This window comes from Colletotrichum siamense (assembly GCF_013390195.1).
Source record: "Colletotrichum siamense strain Cg363 chromosome Unknown KSG_Cg363_contig05, whole genome shotgun sequence".
Classification (NCBI taxonomy): domain Eukaryota; kingdom Fungi; phylum Ascomycota; class Sordariomycetes; order Glomerellales; family Glomerellaceae; genus Colletotrichum; species Colletotrichum siamense.
This window is the reverse complement of record NW_023501018.1, coordinates 3,198,836-3,224,449: the sequence shown is the minus strand read 5'-3', so window position 1 is coordinate 3,224,449 and position 25,614 is coordinate 3,198,836. Positions and strand designations below refer to the sequence as shown.

The 25,614-nt window shown below is 50.2% G+C and overlaps 6 protein-coding genes across 6 annotated transcripts; 2 read left to right on the top strand and 4 right to left on the bottom strand.

The window, feature by feature from the left end:
- Positions 1–1,969: 1,969 nt before the first annotated feature.
- Positions 1,970–2,209, bottom strand: CGCS363_v008428 (uncharacterized protein; the record flags this gene model as incomplete). The annotated part of the gene is made up of 2 exons (XM_036640277.1): positions 1,970–2,053; positions 2,114–2,209. 2 exons carry the CDS (start codon positions 2,207–2,209, stop codon positions 1,970–1,972), a joined length of 180 nt encoding a protein of 59 aa, XP_036495107.1.
- A 2,602-nt stretch (positions 2,210–4,811) lies between these two features.
- On the top strand, positions 4,812–5,820 carry CGCS363_v008427 (uncharacterized protein; the record flags this gene model as incomplete). The annotated part of the gene is made up of 2 exons (XM_036640276.1): positions 4,812–5,020; positions 5,088–5,820. The coding sequence occupies 2 exons, from the start codon at positions 4,812–4,814 to the stop codon at positions 5,818–5,820; spliced, it is 942 nt and encodes a 313-aa protein (XP_036495106.1).
- Positions 5,821–6,700: 880 nt separating this feature from the next.
- LIP4-3 (Lipase 4) lies at positions 6,701–8,456 on the bottom strand (the record flags this gene model as incomplete). Its single annotated transcript, XM_036640275.1, has 2 exons — positions 6,701–7,993; positions 8,052–8,456. 2 exons carry the CDS (start codon positions 8,454–8,456, stop codon positions 6,701–6,703), a joined length of 1,698 nt encoding a protein of 565 aa, XP_036495105.1.
- A 1,755-nt stretch (positions 8,457–10,211) lies between these two features.
- CGCS363_v008425 (Satratoxin biosynthesis SC1 cluster protein 4) lies at positions 10,212–11,537 on the top strand (the record flags this gene model as incomplete). The annotated part of the gene is made up of 5 exons (XM_036640274.1): positions 10,212–10,358; positions 10,426–10,795; positions 10,865–10,982; positions 11,033–11,173; positions 11,225–11,537. The coding sequence occupies 5 exons, from the start codon at positions 10,212–10,214 to the stop codon at positions 11,535–11,537; spliced, it is 1,089 nt and encodes a 362-aa protein (XP_036495104.1).
- Positions 11,538–12,392: 855 nt separating this feature from the next.
- On the bottom strand, positions 12,393–14,409 carry CGCS363_v008424 (putative MFS-type transporter; the record flags this gene model as incomplete). Its single annotated transcript, XM_036640273.1, has 3 exons — positions 12,393–12,979; positions 13,043–13,788; positions 13,841–14,409. The coding sequence occupies 3 exons, from the start codon at positions 14,407–14,409 to the stop codon at positions 12,393–12,395; spliced, it is 1,902 nt and encodes a 633-aa protein (XP_036495103.1).
- Positions 14,410–16,770: 2,361 nt separating this feature from the next.
- Positions 16,771–25,008, bottom strand: gloL-0 (Highly reducing polyketide synthase gloL; the record flags this gene model as incomplete). The annotated part of the gene is made up of 8 exons (XM_036640272.1): positions 16,771–17,040; positions 18,589–19,011; positions 19,076–22,413; positions 22,469–22,924; positions 23,642–23,765; positions 23,817–23,885; positions 23,953–24,187; positions 24,452–25,008. The coding sequence occupies 8 exons, from the start codon at positions 25,006–25,008 to the stop codon at positions 16,771–16,773; spliced, it is 5,472 nt and encodes a 1,823-aa protein (XP_036495102.1).
- Positions 25,009–25,614: the final 606 nt, after the last annotated feature.

The following is a 25,614-nucleotide window of genomic DNA, read 5'->3' as shown; positions in this document are numbered from 1 at the left end:
ATTAAACAAAATCAAATCCAAATTTCAACCGCAGGACAAAAGGAAGCTTCCCATGTCCCTTTAAAAGCTTTTCAGGTGATAGCTTCTGCTTACTTGTCTTTATTTCACTATCACTTAACTACACTGCACTGCCTGGATCATACCAAAGCCTATCTTGCCGTCATCTCTCCTTGCCTCAGACTTTAGCGACGGCCCTGACGCTCTCTCTCCGCGCGCTCACGGGCCTGGCGCTCCTCTTCCCGCTGTCTAGTCTGCTCTTCAAGGCGCGCGAGGTCATCGTTGACTCTCTACAAATCCATCAATCATTCGTTAGTACAATTTCTGTCAAACAATTGACTAAAGTCTATGTGTAAAAGGGCCGTATACTGCTGTCAATACAGCGATACTGCAGTTGGATAGTCTTACCTGTTGCCAGTCCCTGGCATCTTGGCGGTCTTGCTCACGCTCCTCGTTTCTCCGGCGCTGCTCTCTCTCACGCGCGGGATCCTGTCTACCGAGCATGTTTGCGGCTGGAAGATGTCAGTGTTTGTCTGGAGAGCAACTGACGTGTCGACAGCTGCAAGCTGAAAACTCACAGTGGTTTTGATTGGTGTGCGATCTTGGTATTGATAGATATCTTAAAATGCTGAGTTTTGCTTGATTTGTATTGTACAGATTTGATTTTACGGGCGTCAAGCTGAACCTTTTATATGTCATTTCTTTTTTCTTTGGAAACCGAGGAATCATTGAGCGTTCGCAGCACAAATTCAATCACTGCTCTTGCTCGCGCACACTATCAGGGGGCATTTCTAGGAGTGGAGCGGTGAAGGAGTTCTTCAATCACAGCAAAATGCAGTGAGCAAGCAGACACTTCAGACCTGCCATATGAACCATACCAGTGAACTGCCCTGCAATGATTTGGACTGTGTTTATTGTACATTATTTTGAGACTCAGGTTGAACTTAAATATCGCGTAATGATGTGGCGATGTAGCGCATGGAGGACTAGCGATAGAATATAGTTCAGAGAACGGAGGATCGATGGCAATGTGTGTCAAATGTCGGCAATATCCTATCAAGCCTCTCGATTTGCATGTGCGGATACAAACGGGACTGTTACCTTAGTGGCAACAAAGCTCATGAAGCATTCACTAGATACTGACCCATGATGATTTATCATTATCTTTCTGAAGTGAATAAGTTGCATCGGCAATGTGTCAACGTTGAGACATTGAAGCTTTGTATATTCTTGAAGATCTTCCTTCGGGCCCTCAAACAAAATTAAAGTATACGCAGCTTGTAAGGCATCATAGAAGAGCAATATGCTGTAAGCTGAACCTGGACGTCTTTTGACTTTTTGGAATTCAATGCAGCAATGACCGCAGGTAGCGAAAAATGCGACACAGTGAATAGATTTTGTACTGCCCATATTATTACCTACCACAGCATGATCGGATAACACGCACTAATAGGCGGTCGATAGCGGTTTGCAAAGGCCACCTGCATCAGCGGAACTTAAAATTCCCATCAGACTGGCTAGTAACAGACTACGCTATTCAGACTCTTGCCACACATTGACCTGGCTCGCCTTAATACGCAATTTGCCATTCTTTAGCAAAGGTTGTTGATATTCTTGGGCATGATGCAAATACATACAATCACCGCACGTGTCTTATCTTAGTCCACCAAGAGGCAGTGTAACATCAGAGGCCTCGAAATCAATGATGAGTATACAGTAATTGCAGACTATTTCAGTGTCTCAAAGTCTAAAGTCAACTAGAGCCAAGATGATGTCGTACGTTCATAGAAGAAAGAATAGCGGAGGAGGAAAGTACAGCTGGAGGGGGTTTTATCCTGGTGTAAGTAGATAGGCCAAAAGTGAAACCATGAAACCGGAGCCCAGAGGCCCATATTGTGTCTCTTCAACTGTGCTACTTAATAACTACGGTGTTTCTCACTGCTGCTATTGCCATGGACGTGATCATAGCGGGTTATCTGCGGTTCTGACGCTGAGCGCGCTCCTGGGCTCGCCGACGGTTCTCTTGAATGGCGGCGTTCCTGTTGTCGACGACTTGCTAAAGAAGTGATGTTAGAATATAGGTAGTCATTTAGGGCATGTAATTCATATTTCTTACCTGTGCAAGCTGATCCATGTTTCTGTTTTGAGCCTCCTGCCTCTCCTTCTCCTGGAGCTTCTGAAGCTCACGGGATTGATCTTGCTTGCTGAGCATGGTTGCGGCTATAAACTATCAGCTTATGTCTTCGTATTTTGTGTATGAGCAGATGTCTACTGGGTTAGGTGTGTTAACGGTTGTTGATGTGGTTGTAGTGGTTGTTTGGGAAGAGAGTATTGCGCAAGTGTTGTGCTTGGTGGATATTGCTGTGATCTGCTTCTTGATACTACGATGGCATTCTGGAAGTCAACTTATATATAGCCTGGCTTGGTACGGAAAATAAGTCACTTTCGAGTGGAGGAATCGTTGCGCGTGAATAACTGTCGGCCTGTGAAGTAGCGCTGTGGCGGAAGGTTTTTGGTTCGAGGAAAGATGTACCGAAAGAAGACTTGGTTCATTATTGTTTATCACTTCCATAGCACAATGATCTGTGTCGAAGTGACTGACTGGTTAGGAGGTTTCCATCGCATGCTGTCGACCATGGAATCACGGTACGCGTGCAGACTTTCGGGCTGAGCAGCATAACACAAACTGTTATAACAAACTTCAATCCACGTTTATGAAGTAACTTGAATTCGATGTAGGCATCTGGGTGTTGTGCACGACATAAATACATGGACTGGGTGTGATATTGCTCAAAGACATTTGGCCTGCTCGTGTAAGTCTAAATTGTACTTTGAGCTGAGACTTGTTTTTTAAAAAGGCTGTATGTTCAGAATGAGCTTTGGTAGCTAGGTAGTGTCAGTCGGCTATCCGGGCAGTCCGCAGCGTACTTAACATTTCTATAAGAACACTAGTCGTCGACAAAACGATTTGCATGGCGATAATAATAACAACGATGGTGATAACGACGGCGGCGACGATAACGATGGCGACGACGAAAGCTTCTACGCAGGCTAGGTAGGATACACGGATTAGACAAGTGTATAGACACTGCCCGGCTATCAGAACTTTTTAGAATTTATGAGTCCTTAGTCCTAAACCATATCTAAAGTCTTAGAACGCCCGCGTAAAGCATTGTACAGAACCACGTGAACATCATGACATAACAGACTAGAAGAGTTTTCTCAAGTATCCGGCCCACTCCCGCGATCTTGCAAACCGGTTCCACGAGCATGGTCAAGACTATGATAAACAAGAGTCTGCAAGCCCCAACATTTGGTCAGCTATCATAGTCGTGCGGCATGCTGACGGCCTCCTCGGACTTTCATATCGGGAACTCACGGTAAACGACTCCAGCCTATGCGCTCAATCATCTTCCCCACTCCAGTGACCCAAGCACTGCCTGGGATGTTGGTAGGTGGAATAGAGTCACCGATACTGACGACGTCTACATTCTTTGAGCCCATGTCGTTCTTTGGTGGAGAAGATTCTGGTGATTGGGAGATTGATTGCCGCCTGAGCTGTGCCATACTGACGATCACAGCGTATCTATCCAACTGGCTGTAGACCGTGGCGAGGAAATTAAGAGTGACGGCCAGAATAGTTCTCGTAGGAGAGGGAAGTCAAGCAGGCAAAGCTTGATCAGAGCGGCCGATTTCACAGAGTAGTCAGCTTTATGGACAAGACACAGATTTGACAGGGTCTAGTACAGAGCGGCCGCCTTGCGAGCGGCCGCCTCGACATAAGTCCCAACAAGCGGGTACGGGTAGAAGCCGATTCCCGCCTTGGCTTTCCCTAGGCTGCAGCGATCCGCCCCACAGATAGAGACTCAATGAGAGCTAAGAGCACAATCGAATGGTCAGAGCCGGTTCCCGATTCCGAGAGAATGCCCCATCATATCACAAAAGCTTTTTTCCCAACCTAAGTTCTATCAAGATTTCTAATTAAGCCGAAAAGGCGATGAGTTCCACGATTCTGTGGAGATTGGTTTGTGATCTGTCACTTCAAAACAGGTAGCAGAGAGCCGCAGCACCAAAGGCATCCACTTCGTTGATGTACTAATCTGGAAGTACTGGAGGAGAAAACATTTCTTCACTGCTTTTGATAAACAATGTTAATTGCCTTTGACATTGGGTCAGGAACACCGCCAGGATGTGGTTGAAACGCATTTTCCTCCGTGTGAGGTCGTTGCCGAATAGTCGCCTTTCCCACCTCTTCTGGATTCTGTGATTATTATTGCTAGACAGAATACCGAGATACCCTTTTCGAGGTATCGAAAGCATTGACGTCCTTGCTAGTAGATCTAGAACAGACAGAATTCGCAGAGCCTACGCACATCTATCCCTTGAAGCTGAGGTGCATCCGGAAGTACGGCCCAACTGTTTATGGAAAGGCCCCTCTGATTTGAGAATCTGCGGGTGCTGCGGAATGTGTCCCAGGAATTGTCATCACATGGCGGCTCGCCAGGGTTTTGAATGGGGAGTAGTTCGAGAGGTCTCTCGATACGAGGGACTTTGGTACACTATCTCGAAGAAGAAGGTGTTGAGGGTCCTGGACCGCATCCTCGAGCGGCTGAGTGGAGATGTCCGCAAGGAGATATGACTTTCCAACTAGTGGTCAGGTGAAGGTGGCAATGGCTCGATACCTAAGTTTTCACGGGATTTATATATAAAGTGAAAATTTCCTTCCAAATTTGCAGTTGATTCTACATCAGTTTCAGCCACAGTATCACTCTATTCTCTCGATTCTCAACCCATTCAATCCTCTGGCCACAACAATGAAGTTCCTCCAGACTGCCGCGTACGCCTTGATGGCCAGCCAACTTACTGCGGCTGCGCCTTTGACGGAAACAGATTCGACGAAGAGTATCATTGAATTTCGCACTCCCAACGATGCCTATGCCGTGAAGGCCGCGTTGGAGCAACGAACCAACGTCTGCAGAAGGATCGGCACAACTCTCCGTACAATTGGCACAAGTCATGCAGTGTAAGTTGTCGTTCCGTTCTATACCAATACCATCAGCATATTCAGATTTGACTGAAAATTGATTCAGCGTCATTTTCATGACCACTGGATCTGACCTGGTTGAGACTGTTTGTCGTCTCGCGGGCGGTACCAACTGCGAGGATTGGGCGAAGGCAATCCGCCTTGGGTTCCTCCTGATCTACGGGATCGCCTCCGGCACCAGCGGTGCTGTGCCCGAGACCAACATGAAGATGAAGCGCGAAGAGATTGGCGAATACAGCGACGCCATGCGATCATACTGGGAGAATACTCTTATCGACACCGGCCTTGCATTTGACTCAGTCAGCGTCCTGCCGTTCGACGAAGAGGTGGCAGCCCTCGAGAAGCGTGACGACGCTGACCCCAAGCTTCTCGCTCGCATTCATTTCAGCGGTCTTGTCGACAGTGAGACGGGAAAGAAGCACGAGATCATTGCCAACCACTTCGAGGGCAACAATACCGTTTTGCACCTTCCCGGCCTGAATCAGGAGGAACTGGCATCTCGCGACCTGAGCAAGCGAGCTAGCGCAGCAGGCTTCAAGATCTCGTACACCACACGCAAGCTGTCTCTACTCACCCGTAGCCATCAGTCGGAGATGTCAGGTTTCATTTCGGCTGCCTGGGCCCTTGCTTCGGCAAACAACCAGTTGGAAGACTACATTGGCTTTGCCAGTACGGACCACAGTGCAAACTTTTACTACCGCATTATCCCTGAGCTCTACTCGTTTGGACTCAACTACGAATCCGTTGATATCTGTGGTGGCATGGCTAGCTTCTTGTAAGCTGTGATTCCTGGAGCGCAGCCAGAAGAACGGAGCTGCGAAAAGGTCTTGCTGGATACAGAAGCTCCAGAAATGAGATGATCGGTTTGTTATTTACGAAGATGGGATGGGGATGGAGGAATGGATGCGAATGTAGTTTGCATGCAATCAAAGAACCACTGCTTTACACCATTAAATCCGCTCGACATGCTTTCCACTTGTTGCTTAGTGAACCAAAGGGGGTTATAACTTATTCACGAATTTCAATATATGGGCGAACACTTCTGGCTGCTCATGTTCGCAATCCATACTGACGACAACAACAATAATGATAATAACGACGATTATAAAAATAACAATAGAAACCAAATTGGCAGCGATGATGACGACTGTAGCAATGCCGACGAAAGAAATAAAACCAAGGTTACTGAAGAAGGAAAAGACAACAAAAATAGATACTCAAGTTCCTACCTAGCTATAGTAAGAGTAGTGTTGGCTTCTTTAGGTAGTTGAGAGGACAGCGAACTCTTATTCACTCGTGTCATGGAATGAAGCCTCAACGCAATCTCTCAATCTTTGAATATGTTGTGGTCAATTAAAATATCGAATGATTTGTATGAAGTGGTGAAGAAATTTACTTGTTGAACTGAATCTGGTTTCCCCGCCCAGCCTACTTCGAACAAAAATGGTAAGAGGGTGGCGGGAGTTTACGCAGTTAGAGACCTAGACGGTAGGTGACAGTTTTCAAGGGTCCATTAAGATAGAAAAAGTGACAGGAAACAAGTAGTCCATGCACAGGTTTCAGCTGGGCAAGGTTCGATAAATAGTCTATGCCAGGAGTTATCATTAAAATTAGGATCTACAATCTTCAACATCGTGAACAGCCAATCCAACCCTAGGCTCAAGCAAAAACATGCTCTTGGATGTAGGCGATCTCAGTTGCCCTGTAGTCATCCCTCTCAATGTAGCCAAGCTTGGAGTAGTTGGCGTTGAAGACCAGGTTGAGCGGCTGATCAGGCGTGTATTGGGGCCAGACAAGACCCTTAGTCCAAGGCCAAGGCCAGCCGTTGCACTGATTGGGGTCGGTGTCATGGATGAAGGCCACCCACATCTTGCTCATCTTGTCGGCCAGCTGAACATACGACTGCGGCTTGCCCTCAAAGGGATTGGTGGCATACCCGAGACCATTGACGTTGTTGAAGACGAACGCGACCTCCTGAAAATGAGTGGCGCCGTAGATGGGTCCGAGGCCGTTGACGTACACGTTCCAGCGGTAAGAGTAGACGGGGATGCCGGCGTCAGAATACGAGCTGGCGAGAAGGCGTCTACCACTGTGCTGTTGATAGTCTCCTGCGACGGCTGCGACACGCTTCCATTGCGAACCGAACGCAGTGCCAGTGGGTCGATCGGGATACGACGCTGGGATACCGACGGCGGGGTCATCAGGGTACAACTCCTTGAGAGCGGCGATCTGTGTGGAGTCGACCAGCAGACTGCTAGCGAGCCACGACTCGAACTGTTCCGTGGTGTTGATGCCCTGTTTGGCGTAGCCCGTGCCCTCGTCAAAGTTGTTGCCGAGAAGGAGCGGGACGGGAGCGAATTTGCCCTCGGCAAGAAGCGTCGTGGCCTTGTCGCTGATGAAATCGCCGTCAATGACAGCACTGATTGTAGGGGCAGTGACGCTCAAAGGGTTGGTGCCGTTGAAGATGGCGTTGAGGGTCTGCCACGGGAGAGCGCGCACGCATGCCAGACGGTCGCTAGCATCAGCGCATCCAGTCTTGGCCAAGAGTGCTTCGAAATACGGCTGCCAGGCATCAGCGCCGACGAATTTGGCGACAGAGCTACCACTCTCGAGGATGGCGCTGCGGAAGAGGTTGTCGTGTTGTCCATCATAGGCAATGAGCTGCATACCCAATGACCGTGCGCCAGCCGACTCGCCCCAGATGGTGACCTTGTCAGGGCTGCCGCCGAAGGGGGAGATGTTCTCTTGAAGCCATCGCAAAGCTAAGCGCTGGTCCCTGAAGCCGATGTTGCCCGCGCCGACGTCCTGAAGTTCCTGGCTGAAGAGGAAGCCCCAGTAGGAGAGACGGTAGTTGATGCTGGCAGCGATGATGGGCTTGTTCTCCTTGACGGACTGCTCGACGATGTAGCTAAGGTTGTATCTCGGGTCGCGAGAGCCGCCGTTGACGTAACTCTGCCGAGGTGAGAGTCAGTGATGGCCGTCGTCTCAAGTTGGGAAGAAGTTTACTTACGCCGCCGTGAACCCAGATACCTACGGGGAGGTCATCTCCAGGCTTCGTGCCGGCCGGACGGACGATGTTGATCGTCAGGCAGTCCTCTGAGACTGGGTTGCCCAGGTTGGCAGTATCTGAACCATACCCAATGCACATCCATCCATATTCGGTAGCGTTCCTCGTCTCCTCAAACGAAGAGTTCAGCGGCTGAGGTGCTGCATAGCGAAGGGAGCCAATGGGGGGCTGCGCATATGGGATGCCCAAGAAGAAGTCCTGAGCGTACTCCTCGTTCCGGACACCAACATACGTTCCATTGGACAGACGCACGGAAGGAGGCGAAACGTCATGGTGACCCGGGAAGCACTCGGACAGGTCAAAGCCCGACAGGAGCACCAGAAGAAGGTTAATTGCGTTTGGACGCATTCTGGGCAGTTTCAACGTCGTCGAAGGGCTCGAAGGAAGGCTTCTAGAAGTCAAAAAGATGAGGAGGGTGGCAGGTGGCTGAAAACGGCGCGTCTCATGTCAATCGCAGAAGAACTGATTTTGAACCTGCAGAGCTGCACGTTGTCGAGCTAGCCGGGAGGCAAGGAGTCGGCAGCCAGTCGTGGCATTTTGTCAACTAATTGCCTCATCGCCATCCAACGGTCGACGACTTCTCCCGACATTGCCTAGAGACTAACGGTTGCGACGGCGTCGCTACTAGGTGCTAATTGGGATAGTAATCACCGATCGGTCGTGGGACTATCGATGAACCCTAGATTGAATATACTCCCATGACACCATCTAGCCCCTTCCTCTGCCCCTCGGGGTGTCCTTTGGGGTCCGGGGATCGGGGAGGACCACGAGCCTTTGCAGGCCGTGTGCATGATTTTCCCTACCCAGATTGCGAAGAGCTCGCATGGCCCCCATGAGGGTTCGTCGTTGCTGCCAGCTTGCATTCGTGGCCCTTAATCTCATCTCGTAATTGCATGCTGTTGGTGTCTAGCGTCATTCCAACTTCTTGCGGACCATCGGCCAAGCGTTGCTGGTTTCGGCTTAGCATAGCAAAATGGTGAGACTACGCTACCGTCTAGCCACCTTCGCCCGTTGGTCAACGGCTAATGACTTTCAACTTGATGACCTCGGTTAACCGAGTCTAGAAGCCCCGGTTCATGTATAACCGGGGGAATCCCACAGTCGCACGAATGGGATCTCGCCCCGTTTGATCCACATCATTTGAGTTCGACGCTAGAAGGCTTACCCCAGCTAGTATGTAAGGCTGGGATCTCTTGGCCTGGCGTGATCTTTGGAGAAGAAAAGGGCGGAGTCTTCAGCTGGGTTGCGTTGGCGTGGAAATTGTTGCCTGATGCAGGTGGGAATCTCGTGTTGCAGAACAAAGGAATAAGGAAATATCGCATGCAGACTCCTGGAGAACATTGTTGGTTGCAAGAAATTTTCCGGGTGAACGGGAAGACATCTCGATGACTGATGAGAAAGAGAGAAGAAAAAAGCAAGAATTACTCGTTGGTAAGATCAACCGAGTAGCGAGCCGAAGCCGACGCGTTTGCCGAATCTCCGTCTCCGTACAATCCGGCTTTTGCAACGCCACATTACTTGATTTGGTGGCCCAACATGCCGGTAGTCTAGTGAAGTGGTGTGAAGAAGCCATGGAAGGATGCAAATGCATGTTGGGAGTTTCGTGTGCGACTGCCAATCTCCCATCTGCCCACCGTCACCCTTGAGGTTGCACCCCCCTACAGCCTGCAGGGCGGCGTTCAAGCAGATAGCCAGTCGGCCGACAAATCGGGGCAGGAAAGCGGGAGACTGAACGCCCATCCGAACTCCGTATCTCTAACTGGGACGACTCGGCTCGCCCTAGCGCACACACATGATTGTAACTTTCGCCCTGGTTTCGAGAGGGGGCACATAGCGCGAAAAGAGTCGGGGACGTCTTTCCCAAAAACCACTAAACCAGCTGTTCTCCTCGGGGAGGGAACCTTTGTTGTGCCTAGGATACACCCTTGCAAGGAGCGCTGATCAGAAAAACTTACGAATATGCTGGTTTCCATATTATGAGGGTGCGGTGCACCTCTGCTGTTGGGGGCTGTTGGTTGAACTCTTGCGAGATCTGACGATTTTCAACCCAAGCTTTTGTCCACAGAAAACTGTGGCCCTGGGGCTTGTGCCGCAAAGCCGACGATGGTCGACGATAGAGGCGGCCGGCTGCTTGCCGCAACTTGGTCGTTGGTAGGCGCAAGCGCTATACTGCTATTTCTGAGAATATACTGCAAGATATGGCGTGGTAGGGGACTTTGGTGGGACGATCACTTGCTCATTGGCTCTTGGGTATGTGTGCCGCTCTTCTCGCATCTTTTCATCACGAACGACCAACCTAATCGTGCTGTGTGCAAAGGCTGCATTGGCGATATCCGTTTCCATCAACTCTTACATCGTGTCACTGGGATTTGGTCGCCATATATGGACCATCAGCGACGAAAACCGAAAAGAGATCAACCTCTTCACGATCCTTGTGGCAACCTTCGGAATCATCGCGACGACAACGAGCAAATCGTCCTTCGCCCTCACGCTGTACCGAATCGTAACCAACAACTGGACAAAGTACTTTTTGATTTTCGTCATCGTGTCGATCAACATCTCGATGAACCTAATCTGGATATTTGGGTTCGCCAAATGCACACCCCTGGAGAAGGTCTGGGATGGCAGTGTCTCCGGAACATGCTGGGATAAGACCAAGTTGGTTCGATACCAGCTCTTTGCAGCATGTAAGTTGATGACTATGATCACGAGACAACTTCATCGTGGCGTAGCAAAACTGACACGAATCCATTCAGATTATTCAGCCGTCCTCGACTTTGTGCTGGCCTTTCTGCCCTGGCCGATCCTGATGAGGGCAACCATGAGACGTCGTGAGAGACTCGGTGTTGCCATCGCCATGAGCTTGGGTGCTATGTAAGATCTCTGATCCCGATCTCGCGGACAGAAAAACTGACGGGTTTCAGCGCCGGAGCTTGCGGAATCGTAAAAGCTGTTCTAGTCGTCTCAATGACTAGCACGGATATCACATACGATCGTGTCGACCTCACTATCTGGACCTTGACTGAACCTGCCGCCTCCATCATGGCTGTCTCAATTCCTGTCCTGTGAGTATACAATGCACTATTTTACTGCATCATTTACTAATGTCTACATAGGAGAATGCTGTACCGCGAGCTGAAGTCCGCCTCGAGAAGTTACGGACGGAGTAGGTCACAGACGAATGCACTCGAAACGGCAAAGACGGCGAGGACGAAGCGATACGGACAGGGAACACATTACGGAAGGAACTCGGTCGTTGTCATGTCGACAACAGGATGGCAAGAATCACAAGAAGCCTTGCAAGATGTGGAAAGCGGTCAGACTACGCCGCGAGGCATTATGAAAACAGAAGAAGTCAGGGTACGGCACGAGAGGATGCCACCTGCAGGCGACAGCAAGAGCTCCATAGAGCTTGATACTTTTCGGTAGACCGGACTTTTGGGACCATTGGGAGCATGGGAAGCGCGAATGATACCTGGGCAGTATGCACCTACTTTTCGTTTTAGTAATGAGACAATGAAGACTGCTACTTGTTTTCAAATAAAGTGATGTACAGGATCCAGTTCATCGACAAATTAGTGAGACTTCAATGGGTGCCTTCCGACATCTGACCAAAGTATCTCCAATGATACTTGGCAGACTCAATTCTAGGTGTTGGTGGCCTCGCTTAAACTCTGATTACAATGTGATTTGGGTGGTGCTTCAGCAGGGTGCTGATGGTTGGGCGGTCTAGAACGCCAACATCTTTATGCAACAATAAGCTTTGTTGGTAATCAATCAGACAACGTCTCACATGCAAAGAAGAGAAACAAGGGACTCAGTTACACTCGTTCTCGTGAACATTTCAATGCGACCCTACGGCTACGATTAGAAACAAAACGCAAGTGGCACCCTGCCGAGCGCCCGAGAATACGCCGAGTCGGCACGGGGTGGGGCGCGGCCCAGGCTCATAAGATTTCCGGCGGGCCGGACCGGGAGCCAGGGCCGGGCACCGGAGAATTCACAGGCACGTCATCAGCTTGCTCGAGTCAAGCGACAGCGACAATAACCGCGGTCTCAGATACTGAAGTTGAATATGCAACATGATGAAGTCAAACTCAAGCTTCTATTATCGCAAGTCCAAAATTCGCATTCTATCCGTAAAATAATTCTGCGCTCCTTGACGGCGTGCTATCGGTTCTCCCTGAACTATGTCTCGAGTCTATCACCAATTACCCATATAATCAACAACGCTAAACTTTTGATGTCCATCTATCCTTCGTATCAAGTCATTTCAATCATGAATTAGTGCGCCATCACAGGGCCGTTGACGACTCTGCCAACGTCCTTAACCCCGAAGATACTCGCGACAACACCAACACCGGCAAAACCAACGCAGCACCACAGACCGGTTCCGTATTGTTGCAAGATACCGTGTCCGTTCTTTGTATCGACCGCCTGCACAACTGCGCTTGCAACCGCAAGCCCAAACCCGCTGCCGATTTGAAATGCGGTGTTGATCATACCGCCGCAGAGACTCTTGACGTTCACTGGAACTGAAGCCAGGAGTACGACGGTGATAGTGCAGTACACGATTGTCGTCCCAGCGACACCAATGACAGTTGTAGGAAAGATATGCTTCCAGAAGTTGAGGTCGTCATCCCTCATGAGCGCGGCAGGCACTGGCGCGATAGCGCAAATGGCCATGCCTACGGCGAGAAGCCACTTGGGGTTGAAGATCTCAAGCATGCGAGACATGGAGAGGCTGAAGATGAAGCCTGTAGCACCCATGGGGAGAAAACGAAGTGCAGTCTCACCGGCGCTAAGCTTGTTTACTTCCTGTGCAATGAGGGTCGTGTAGTAGATGGTCGTCTGGTATCCGCCGTACATGACTGTCCAGGTGTTAGCATATGTCTCTGAATCGATAGTTCGCATGCTGGAGATGCAAGACTTACCAAATCCGCCGATCCATAGAGCAGCAAAGTTCTCAAGTTTCCACAGCGAAAGTGGCATGATGGGGTTGGCAACCTTCTTCTCAACGTAGGTGAAGGCAACAATCATGGCGATGCTAACAATGAGCAGAGCAATGATGAAAGCTTTGCCCCAACCGTATTCTCCACCGCTGGAAAGCACAAAGCTGAGCAAGATGAGTCCTGCAGTTGAGAGACCGGCACCGACAAAGTCTAGCTTCGGGCGCGAGGTGCCCTCCACGCGGTCCTTGGGTAGGAAGAACCATCCAATCGTACCAAGGGTGCCAGTGACCGCGACTGGGATGTAGAAGATGTACCTCCATCCCAGTGACGATGTCAAGAACCCTCCGAAGATTAAGCCTAGGCAGAAACCAACAGCTCCAGCGGCACCAAAGATCGTCAGAGCGAGAGTTCGGTCCTTGGCGATGAAGTAGTTGCTGATGATGCCCACCGCCGACGGTACTGTCATGGCAGCGCCGATGCCCTGTAGGGCTCGGAAGATTGAGAGCTGGATGAATGAGGTCGCGAAACCGTTGGCAATGGTCCAAATGCTCAAAGTCGCCATGCCAGAGCAGAAAATCAATTTTCTTCCGAAGCGATCGGCCAGAACTCCGGACAACAGCAGGAAGCCGCCGAAAGTCAAGGTGTAAGCCGAGATAAGCCACTGCAGCTCCCCGCTCTTGACGTCAAAGTCTTTCTGGATAGCTGGAAGAGCGATGTTCACGCCTGTCCTGTTGAATTGTTAGTATCTTCTCTTATGGGGCATTTTCTGCCAAAACTTACATGAAAACATTGTCCATCAGTTGTGCGCCGCAGGTGCAGAGGAGTACAATCGCTCCACGGAAGGAGGCGACAGTGCCGACGTCTGGGTAAGCTTGCCCCGTGCCGATTTCGTATTCGGCCGGTGTCTGGGTACCGGACCTTTCCCCTGGGGATGGCGGGCCTGAGGCGAAGCCGGAGACTGGAGATGGCGGCCGCGTCGACTGCGGTGTCGTAAACTCGGAGGGAACTTCTCGAATAGTGCTGACGGGACCAGGCTTCGCCGCGCGAGGGAATGCAGGAAGCTCGAAGACGTGGTCTTGAGACTCACGCCTGTCTCGCGATCGGTGGCGGCTCAGGGCGGAAGCACTCAGAACGAGTTCCTCCATATCATCCGGGCGCTCATGCTCAAAGGTGACTCGCGAAGTCTGCGAGACGGTGCTCCTGCGTCGAGTAATAGGAAGACCTGGGAAGCCAGGCGGCGGGACGAAGGTAGGGACCTCTTCGAGTGCTGAGGTACGGCGACCGAGAGACTCGCCATCCGCATCGACAGAGACACGGCGGGTGTCGAGGGAATGCTTCTCGTGCGTCATCTTGAGTTATTGTCTCCGAGCAAAAAGCTGGAATTTCCGAGACAAAAAGACAGAATCAACGTCAACGGCGAAAGCTGACGATGCTGTAAAGGGTCATGGGCAGTCGTCATTCAAATACGCTCAAATGCGGTGTGTGAAACTGTGCGGCCATCTTCCGAGGGCTTTCACAAAGGTTGCAGTGATGTCAAATAAATCCTTATCAGTTGGGCGCTGTTCGCCACATGGCAGGCTCTGCTCCCGACCTCAGGCGATTCACATGTCGTGATGCTCCACAGAGTTTCCACAGCTTTTGCGCGCCAATCCTACTCAAAGTTTCTCCAACCGTGGAGTTGTGGGAAACTCGAGATTATCTAATCTTGTAGAACAGTCTGGACATGGGGTCCGATGAGTTGCTTGAACAACCCTCGTTGACAGAAAAGCTTTTAGATAGCTTGGCATGGGGGTTCACAGACCATTTTAGGCTGCGATATCGCCAATTCAAAATTTTCATAGGGCTGAATGAGCTTCAAGAATGCTGAAAACCGACTCATGAATTTGAATGTCCGGCACAGGTTCCGCTCTCACAGCCGTCATCGGGGTCCACTTGCAAGACTTTCGCAAGGATCCAGACGCTTGCGCCACATGCCGCTGACGCTTGGTATTTCCTATCCTGCTCAGACAGGCAAGTTTTCGGCGCGAACCCCCAAGCTCCTTCTGTCTCTCTGGACGGTATCCCACCTTATCTTGCTTCCAGGTGCCCGCTGCCCTGATTTTAGAACCCAAAGCCCCTCTGGTTCCCTGTCGATCAGGACCCTTTTGCGCGCCGCCACGTCTTGGGCGACTGTCACCCTGCGATGCACCACGATGAACTTGCATCGCATCACATATTTTTGAAAGGCCACCGCTATTTCCAAAACCAATCGGAACATTTCTCCAGCAATTGCAGATTTCTCTGAGCTAAAACATCCCGCGATGCCCTTGCCACGTGGTTCTCCTGGAAGAATGGTTCGCTATCACATGTCTTGTTGAGCTGTTGAGAAGGGATTTGCAGCGATTGTGAAAACATTGCAGCGGCCAATCAAGAGTAACGCTCGGAATTGTGCTCCGAGAGCTGCAAAATATTCATACAAATCGCCTGATGCCCCCCACGCTCGCGCCCTGTCGAAGATCACGATATTTCATCAGAGCCCAACGCGATAATATCGAAATTTGCGGTTTGCGCTTTGTGATGTCGGGCACGAACGAGCTCGCGGCCCGAAAACACCAGGATAATTGGTTGACGAGACATTGTCCCTCGATTGCATCTTAACATCCTGTCAGTCTCACCTCATTTCTCGCTGAATTCAAATTCCCCTTCCGAATTATTCAGCCGTACGAGTTGGGCCTTTTTCTCAATTCCGACACTGTCTTCCCCTCCTCCGCTGATGCGGGACATTGTGGATCATGACCGGTAATCCATCGCCTTCTCCACCGCGAATGTTCTGATGTCCCGGGGCGCCGGGACTGGGGATTCCCGTCCCAGTGTCGAAGTGCAAATCCTTCAGCAGGTTCAAGCTCAAAGTATATGCTATAGCAAGTATATATGAAAGCCAGGTCCATAGAGATGGACTTTTGTTGACATAAGCAGATCAACCTGGTGAGTGACAGTTGAGTTGAGATTGAACACGTTCGGGCCACCCAATGGCTGCATATGTGAATCTAGAGTGCGTTCAATACGATGAGTTATAGAAAGAAACTAGCAGATATGCAAAGAGGGAATGAGAATCGCTTTTCAGGCGGGTACCACTAGCTAACCGGGTGGACAACTACGTATAAGCTATATTAACCAACGATTCATCACATGATAATCCATGGATTGTCACTTTTCTTGGTGTTATCATTCTCATTGTTGTCACATTGGTTGGCCTGATTATTAGTATCGTCTATTATGATCATTTGTCGTCTTATGATCGTCTATGATAGTCTGTTGTCGTCATCATCTGTCGTCGTCAAACGGCAAAAGTCAAATGTATATTCTGATTGTAACGCAACCACGAGATTCTCAAGATGGTGAAGCATAACTCGACTTTGAAATTTGGGGTTTCTTGGTAGCAGCGAGCTCACAGACTTCACCAGTTGTCAAGTTTTATCAGAAGAAGCCTTCAATTAGAGTAGTAGAGACTGCAACAGTAGTTGACTAAGTACATTATCTTTTGGTTCTTTGGTAAATAGTCTCGCAGCACCAAACCATTCCATCGATTCATCCATCCCATAACACGACTCATAAGAGACTGAAGAGGGGACCTGAGCATCGTGATAGTTGTTAGCCTCTGTCCGTTATCTGTTGATGCCGTTTGCATTCACTCACGAAGTTCGAGATATGGCAACATATCGCTCTTTAAATCAAACAACGCAGCACCAGGCGTTGTCGCTGCTCTGAATTTCTTTGCACTCGCCCTTGTTGATACAAGCGCCAGCGCAGGTGAATCGGCCGTTCCAGCATCCGAGAATAGTCTCAGCGGAAGCAGTGGCGCTCAACAGGCCGAGGGTGAGGAGAATAGCGTTGAACTGCATCTTGTGGTCGAAGGTATGGAGTCTGGGAAACGACGTAGAGATGAATGAAATGAAGAGAATGGTGTTGAGGATGGCAACTAGACTGGAGCTGGGAATTGCCTGTGGTTATATAATGTTGAGAGACTCAAAGTAGAAAGTCGGGCTTCAAAATTATGGCACCATTCTCACGAACTCATCGGTATGAGGTCAATTACTCCACAATTCTTCGTGCGAGGGTTGTGGTAAGAAGGTCAAATTCCAATGATGCCATGATTTAATTAATTTTCGAGGCCCCAGTCAACATTGTTAGCTTCAGCATGATTCAGTCGAGTCGACTAAAACCTTCACCGCACTTTGCTCGGTGATGGACTACCGCCAACCGGATGGAATCTATTTTCAGGCCTTTGCCGTATGCCCGACGATATTGAATTGTACTTATTATTGAGCTACGTAGTCAAGATTGCATCGACGTTGTTCCCTGTTCGAGGTGTTCAATCTCCTCAGTCTATCATTGTTGTCGTGGACAGCGTACATATTGTCAGACTCACGGCGTCCAAAACTCTGCTTGACTTATGAACGACATAGGAGTCCAGGTAGATGGCCTTATTTCCGAATCTCGAGCGCAATACTGAACAAAGTTTATTTCTGGGTATCAGTCTCCTCGAAGACTAGGGGCACTAAGTTCAGTCAAGGACTGCGACAATGAATCACAGCTTCCCTAGTCATCCCATCGGGTGCCAGTGGGCTGCAGTTCAAGGAACCTCCGGTTTTCTCTAGCTTCTCCCAACTACACGGCTTTCGATCAGCTACAAAGAAGTTTTCTATTTACTCTGACGAGTTGGAGCTCCGCACGCAGTGGACTGTAATTCAGTGACACCCGGTGGGATAATGTATCATGCAATTTCGACTGAAACTGTGGGGACCGTGAGCATTCTCGGGTTGCGAGTGGCATCTCGAGTCGGTGAAAGAAAGTAGCAAAGCCCGTATTGACTACAATCCCAGTTACTCCAGAAAGTATGATATAAAGCCTCTCGTCGATTGTCTGCCTTCACAGTTGCGTTATTACTTCCGCTGTTCCTAACACAGCTAAACAGTGGCGGTGTATGAGGATCATTCCATTTTAGATGTCAAGGATAAATCACAAGTGAGCCCAAGTTGAGCCTGGTTGTATCTTACATAAAGAAGGGCTTCAAGAGACACTCAGTGTGTGTTCCTGTCGCCCATAGTCAAAAGCCTGGCTGCAGCCATTTGGCCCAATGCAAAAATACTCTCCGCACTCCGCAACTCCACAACGGTGAAAGAAACACCCATCTTCTGCCGGATCCAATTGCGGAGCTCCACCGTCACCAAAGAGTCCGTCTGCAAGGGTCGTGACAGATCAACCTCTTCATCTTCTCTCATGCCGAAACCCTGCAACGCCCCACCCATCTCTTTAGCCAGAAATGCCCTTGCATTGTCTGATTCAAGATGCGACGGATCAAGGTGACTTCTTCTCAAAAAATCGTTCAGAGTGACTCCCTCTTCCCCCTTTTTCTCAGTTCCTCCCGTCAGTCCTGTATTCGACAGGAACCCCGAACGTGGATCTTTCTGCCATCCGTTTCGACTGCTGGAGGTAGCTGATGATCTCATGCCGACGGCAACTTGACCGCGACTTGAGAAGCCACTGACGTTTTGAATGGCGTGAATCTCTTCTTCGGGTACTGGCTGAGACCGTCCGATCATCAACTCCAAAGCATCAAGAAGGTCCTGTTCGTGCAGGCAATGTTGCTTCGTCGCCCGCAGGGCTTCAAGACGATTCTGCTCCCTCGCTAAGACACCAATATCTTCCATAATGCCAATGTCGAGAACTGAGCAAGCCAGTCCCTTGGAGTGGCGATACTGCACGAAGGCGTCAAGAAAGGCGTTACCTGCTGCATAGTTTGCCTGACCAATCTGACCTCCAAGACCCGAGAGCGAACTGAAAAGAAACAAGAAGTCAAGGGGCTCGCTTTGGTGCTGCTGCAAAGCATTGTGGAGATTCCAAGTCCCCTGCACCTTCGGGTCAACTGCTGTTTGCCACTGTTCAAAGGTCATGTCGGTGATGTTGATATCCTGTAGTGTGATTGTCAGTTTCGATCACTTTTGGCGGCATTAGGAATACGAAGGGTGAGCATACCTGGAGAACCATAGCTGCTTGTAGCAACCCAGCGATCGGACGGTTTGCCGAGTGAACCATTTTTGCAACATCATCCATGACATTGACACTCCCAGAGATCGCTTGGACAACACATCCGAAAGCCCTCAACTCTTCAAAATACTCAGGATGACCCTTAGCTGACTGCTCAGCTGACCTCGAAAAGAAAATGAGCTCTCTGGCTCCTCGCTCGACAAGAAATCTTGCCGTGGCCTGTCCGAGTCCGCCGAGCCCACCGACAAAAACATAAGTTCGATCCGAGCGGCAGGTCATGGACGGTGTCAATGAGCTGGCAGAGAAATGGCAGTTGTCTAACATATCGGTCTCAGGCACTTGAGAAAGCCCTTTGTGACCCCGAATCTCTTCACTGGAGGCTTCACTCGACTCTTGCAAGAGCTTCGAGACTTCGACTGAATGGAAGCGACTAATGTGAAGCAAGCCTTGTGAAAATACGTACTCCGACTCTGGATCCACGTCACCTCCAGTGATGCGCTGTCCGAAGCTATTGAGGATGGTATGCATAGCTTTCCAGCCATTGGTGTCAAATGACTCAAGCTCCAAGGTAACAAAATCCATTGAAAGTTCCCTGCGAAGAGTTCGGGCGAGGCCCAATACCAGGGAATAATTCGGATTCTTGCATTCGATTTGGCAAGCCCCGGTCACCCACAGCACCTTCTCATCTTGTGCCGAAAGAATGGTCTTCTTGAGATCTTCCCATCCTTGCTGTGACATTCCATGGATGAAAGAGCCTTCAAGATCCAAGAGGCTCACGACTGGCTGTCCCCATGGCAGTTCGTCGCCCAGGACGACGAAGTCGAGATCTATACCGAGCCCACGAAGAGCCTCCGTTGCGTCTTTGACTAAATTATGGGCTGGGTCCTCGCAGATGATGCTGATTTGGTCGGTCTTCCAGTGGTCCGAGAAAGGGCGGGCGATGGTCATGCGTGAATAATCGCCCAAGAGCGTAGCGGCCGAACTACCATCGAAGCCAGCATGCTGTAGCTGATCTCGAAGATAGTGCTCTTGTTCCAGATTCTCCGACAACGAATTCGACTGTGGTAGAAGGCCCGTGACATACTGGAGAGTTCTTGATGCCGAATTTGTCTGCCCGAGTATTATGCCCCTCGTAGACTTCAGCAATTTGCGCATCTTTTTCAAATTGGTTCTCGAAAATGATCCTCCATCCAAAACAAGTATAATATCAAACGACTCGTTTCTGAATCCCTGAGATGTAAAGTCAGCATCAGTATTGAGATTACTGTACTTGGCAGCAGGATAATTTCGTAAACAGTCCTGCACCCAAGTGGAAGGTTCTGATGATGTGCAGGCATAGACGTAGTTTCCATAGAGACGGTCGCCAAAGTTATCAGATGAAAGAGCTGACAATATCTTGTTGATGGTAGCGGCAGTGTCGTTGGGACCACCGATTTGTAGAATGTTCATATTCGGCCTCTTGTGGCCCGAAAGCTGAAGGAAAGATGCGAGATCGATGTCGCTGAGAGTTTTCACATCTTCAGCCATTGAAATGGCAGAATCTATGGCCTTGATAGCGTCTGGCCTGCCAGTGAAGCACGCCGCAGCATTCGTGTACACACGATGGACTGCCAGCGCAAGGCTTTCCGTGGGTGTGCCCTTGCAAGCTTCTAGCATGTCTGCGATGAGCGCCTGTCTCAACTGAGGAGTAGTGTTTGCGATATCAAATGCACTGGCAAGATCTTGGTGTTCTCCAGCCACAGTCTGTCGATATGTGGCGTCCAGCCAGCTCTTGAAGTCGACGAAATGTGGTTGCGTTGCTGGAAGGAACTGCAATTGCGCTCTCGACTCCACAATACATGCTAACACCAGCTTTTCCAGGCTTTTGTCGCAAGAATCAAGGTCTTGGACACGAACAATATGAGTAGGGTCTAGGAAGTCAATGTCGGGTTTCCATTCCACAATAGCGCCTGCATGGGTATCCTCGGCTTGGATGGCAGAGCTACCAGCAACAGGCTCCACCTCAAGGCCTCTGATGTCAATGACAGTTTCACCATCAGATACTCCGGTGATGTAGCTTGACAATTTCATCGACGAGTTCTCAGTCGCCGTCGCTTCGAGGTGTATCTTTCCTGAGGGTCTGCTAACATACAATTCCTCGATGTATGTAGGAATCGCCATCTGCTTAAAGTTTTTGGTAAGACCACGACATGATGCGACCATCGCAAAATGCATGCTCGAATCAAGAGCTGTGGGATGAATGGCGTAGGATGCCATTTCGTAGTCTGATAATTCCGTTTGCAGAGATGCAATGGCTGTCGGTTCGGTAACATGGGAGCTAGCATCGGCAAGGTTCCGGAACCTGGCACCGTATTCCAGTCCAAACCTCTTCCAGGTACTGTAGAAGGAGTCCAAGGAGACCTTGCGGGGAAGTTTCACAACTTCTGGGAACTGGTGGCCTGAATCAGAGCCAGCTTTGCACTCGCCCGTGACATGTCTGACCCAAGTGTCACCGCCTTCACTAAGCGAAGATATCGAGAACTCGTACCATTCCGAATCCAGATACGGCGTGGGTGGCGGAGGATTGAGAACAGTGACGAGCTCGACCGGACGGTCGTTCAGCACCAAAGCGGAATCAAACGTGACATGCCCGAGGGTGTAGTTGACGGACCCTTTCAGTTGCTTCAACGCTTCCCCGATCATGGACACAAATCCGGCTGCAGGAAATACGTTCTCTCCGAGAATCATATGATCTCGGATCCAAGGAACATCCTCGACTCTGAGATTGCATCTCCAGGCAGGACAAGCATCGGAGATCTCCTCAACCCGAGTGCCCAACAGCTCGTGATGGTCGAACTTGCGCAGACGCCAGGATCGAGAAAGTCTACTCTCGACCCAATACTCTTTGTCATAGTGCCAAGGGTATGTTGGTATATCTGTCAGAAAGTTCCCGGCTGGTGTGACTGCGGCGAGCTCAATACTAGCGCCAACTGACCACAGCTCTCCTGCGGTCTTCAAAACACAGGATACCGCATCCTCATTGCGGACTAAGGTCGGGGCATACTGAGCGACCCGACCCTTGCTGTGCAAGATCTGCCGTATAGGGCCAGCGAGGGCGGAATGTGGACCTATCTCCACGAAAGCTGCTGACTTGAAATCGTCGAGAACAGACTCAACTGCTGTGCTGAATAGAACTGGAGAAACCACGTTTCGTACCCAGTATGAGTGAGACATATCGTTGTTCAGTATGCCTGTGACCGACGAATAAAATGGGATTTTCGGTTTAACTGGCTGCAACCACCCCTCCAATCGTCTTGTAAAGTCCATCTCTGCTGTTTTCATATGTTCTGCCGGGGATATCTGTCAGTGTGGCTGGAAAGAAGTAAGGAGCATTCAACTCACGCGAATGGTACCCGCACTCAACATGAAGGCTCCGTGCTAGCACTCCAGGGTGTTCGGCCATGATGTCTTTCATCACGTCTTCAAGCACATCTGCCTCACCAGACAACGTCACGCTGGCGGGTGAGTTCTCACAGCCGATCATAACACCTGGGCGGAGAAACTTCTGAACCTGACTTCGACCAAGTCCGACTGCGGCCATGGAGCCTTTATGGGCGGCTTTGATGAGCAGGGTAATCTGACCTCGGTGGTATGCAATGCGAATAGCATCTTCAGCTGTGATTGCTCCACTTGCATAAGCGGCGGCAGTTTCTCCTGAAGAGTGTCCGACAACGGCATCGGGTGTGACACCCCATGATCTGAGCAAATCCACAAGAGCGACCTGGATGGCAACAAGACATGGCTGTGAGAATTCCGCCTCGGCAAGTCTGCTCTGCTCTTTGGGTGCTAGAAGTAGATCTGATTTGATCAGTATTGGAGCGTGTTCAATTTGAAGGCGAAAAGTTACCTTTCAATTTCCATTGCGGGGGATCAGACAGGCTTGCCAGCACGCTGTCCAAGCGATGGATAGTCTGTTGGACTAGAACATTCTGCTGAAGCAGCTCTGTCCCCATTTGAGCCCACTGAGCTCCCTGTCCTGTGAACAACCAAATCAGGCTTGGCGGGTTATTGTTTCGCTTGGTTATCGAGGACATCTGGAAAGGGCCATTGGCGTCTGTTACACAGAATGCGCGATGCGCGTGGGTCTCTCGTCGAGTGTTCAGAGACCAGGCCACATCTCCCAGGAGTTGAGGTTTTCGATCCAGATATCGTTCGACATCTGATGCTAAACGGCTGACCGAGTCTATATGGCGCGCAGAGAAGGTGAGCAGACGATGGTTGGAAGTTCTGAGGTTCCGGTCGTGAACACGGCGAGAGGACTGCACGCCAAAACAGGCAGCTGACTCGAGTAAAACCTAGATTCACGATCAGAATCTCACCAAAGAACTTGACATGGACCTACTGACGTGCGCATTAGAACCGCCTATCCCAAAACTATTGACGGAGGCTCGTTCGAGTCTATCTGATGGCCAGGGCAAAGGCGTTGTTGGCACCTTCAGTTTAGCACGTTCCCAAGGAACTAGATCCACACATGAGCATTCGCCACATCTTGATTATTGCATAGAGTAAGCTTACTTGCTGTATTAGGCGTCTTGAAGTTGATATTGGGTGGGATTGTCGAGTTTTCCAATGCTAATACCATTTTGATGATGCTGGATAACCCCGATGCACCTTCGCCATGACCAATATTAGGTTTGACCTAGGATTGATGTGAGCATCGGACATTACTGTGCAACACTGTTCGCCTTACCGATCCGATGTAGATGCCGTGATCTCCCCAAATATTGGCAACCGCGCCGACCTCAATAGGGTCGCCAACCTACAAGTTACACAAGACCGTCAGCTCGACATTTTCACATCCAGAATGGTAGAGCAGTGAGACTTACAGAGGTTCCAGTTCCATGGCACTCAACCATCGCAGTCTTCGACAAGTCCGTAATACCGGCTATCCGATGCCCTCGTCTCATCAGTCTCTCATGACTCTGGGAACTTGGTGTGGTAAGACCCGGGGTTCTTCCATTGCCGGACAGACATGTAGACCGAATGACCGCCCGGATGGGGTCGCCATCCCGTACGGCATCCGAAAGCTTCTTAATGTAGACTACAGAAACGCCTTCTCCTCTTGCAAAACCATCAGCTTCGGCATCAAAGCTTTTACAAGAACCCAACGGAGACAGTACACCCTGTTGATGCATGACTGTCGTATCTTTTGGAGTAAGAATGAGGTTGACGCCACCGACTATGGCAGAAGTGCAATCGCCTCCATGCAGGTCCCTGCATGCCATATGCAGTGCAACAAGAGAGGCAGAGCAAGCGGTGCGGACCACAACACTGAGCTTGAGTTTAGCTCAGATAGTCCATGAAGGCTCACGGTCTTGGACTCACCTCGGTCCGGTCAAGTCGAACTCATACGAGGCTCTGTTTGCAAGGATATAATCTCCATATACATCAGGTCGAACTTGCTCGAGGCTCTGCTCGTCGCGAGACTCAAGCTGACTCCAGTCGTCGCCCATGGTGCCAACATAGACGCCAACATCGGTACCCCTGAACTTTGTGGTTCCGGAACTCTGAAGAGCCTCGTAAGCAACTTCAAGAAATAGTCGCTGTCGAGGATCCATGCGCTCAGCTTCCTGTTTTGTGAAAGACCAGAAGCTAGGATCCACATGTGCTAGATTCAGTTCCTCGAGGAAGTAGCCAAACTCCGTTGGGACATGGTTGGGTCTGCCCGGACCATACCAGGCTTCGACATTGTATCGACTCTTGGGAACGCGGCACCGTCCACTTCTGCCATTGAATAGAAGGTCCCAGTAGTCTGCTGGGGTATGAACATGTCCGGGGAGCCGCACTCCCATGCCGATAATAGCGATTGGCTCATAGAGTCCCGTTGCTGTACCTTGATCATCAGCGGGTACAGGCCTTGAAGAGTCAGATTTCGTTTCCATGCTGTTCAAGCTGTACAGAAGTCCCGAAACTACTGCAATGGCGATTGACGACAGAACTCAGGCGTAATGGGTCCAGTATTGGGTGCAGAAATCTGCGAGTAATATGTTTGGGACTTTGGAAGTGCCGAAGGATCACACGACGCCACCCCCGAAGACCTCTTGCACACTTTATCTTATTATGCCGGAGCCTCAAAACGGATCGGACTTCGTCAGAACCGAGCAGACCAATGGAAGGGAATTCTTACCTGGGGTCTGCGGTTAGCGGCAACGATGGAGACATCGCGATACACCGAAGTTCCGCCCATGTCTCTCCTAGTCACTGCACTTCTTCACCAGGTGCGGATAATCAACTTCGCATCACTGCATGCAATCCCAGGCACCCATCCATCTCCAAGAGGAAGTTCAGCTGCGGCGGCGCAGCAGGCACATGTGCCTCAACCAATCGTTTGGACGACATAGCAACCAGAGCCTGTGGCTTTCTCCATTCTTAGGTCAGATCATGTCACGCATTCTTATGACGATTCCGGGAAGTCAGCCCTTTGGCTGGAAGTTTTGCAAATCTTGGCTGCCGAGGCGTAATGTGCAGGTGATGTTGGCAAATCTAGC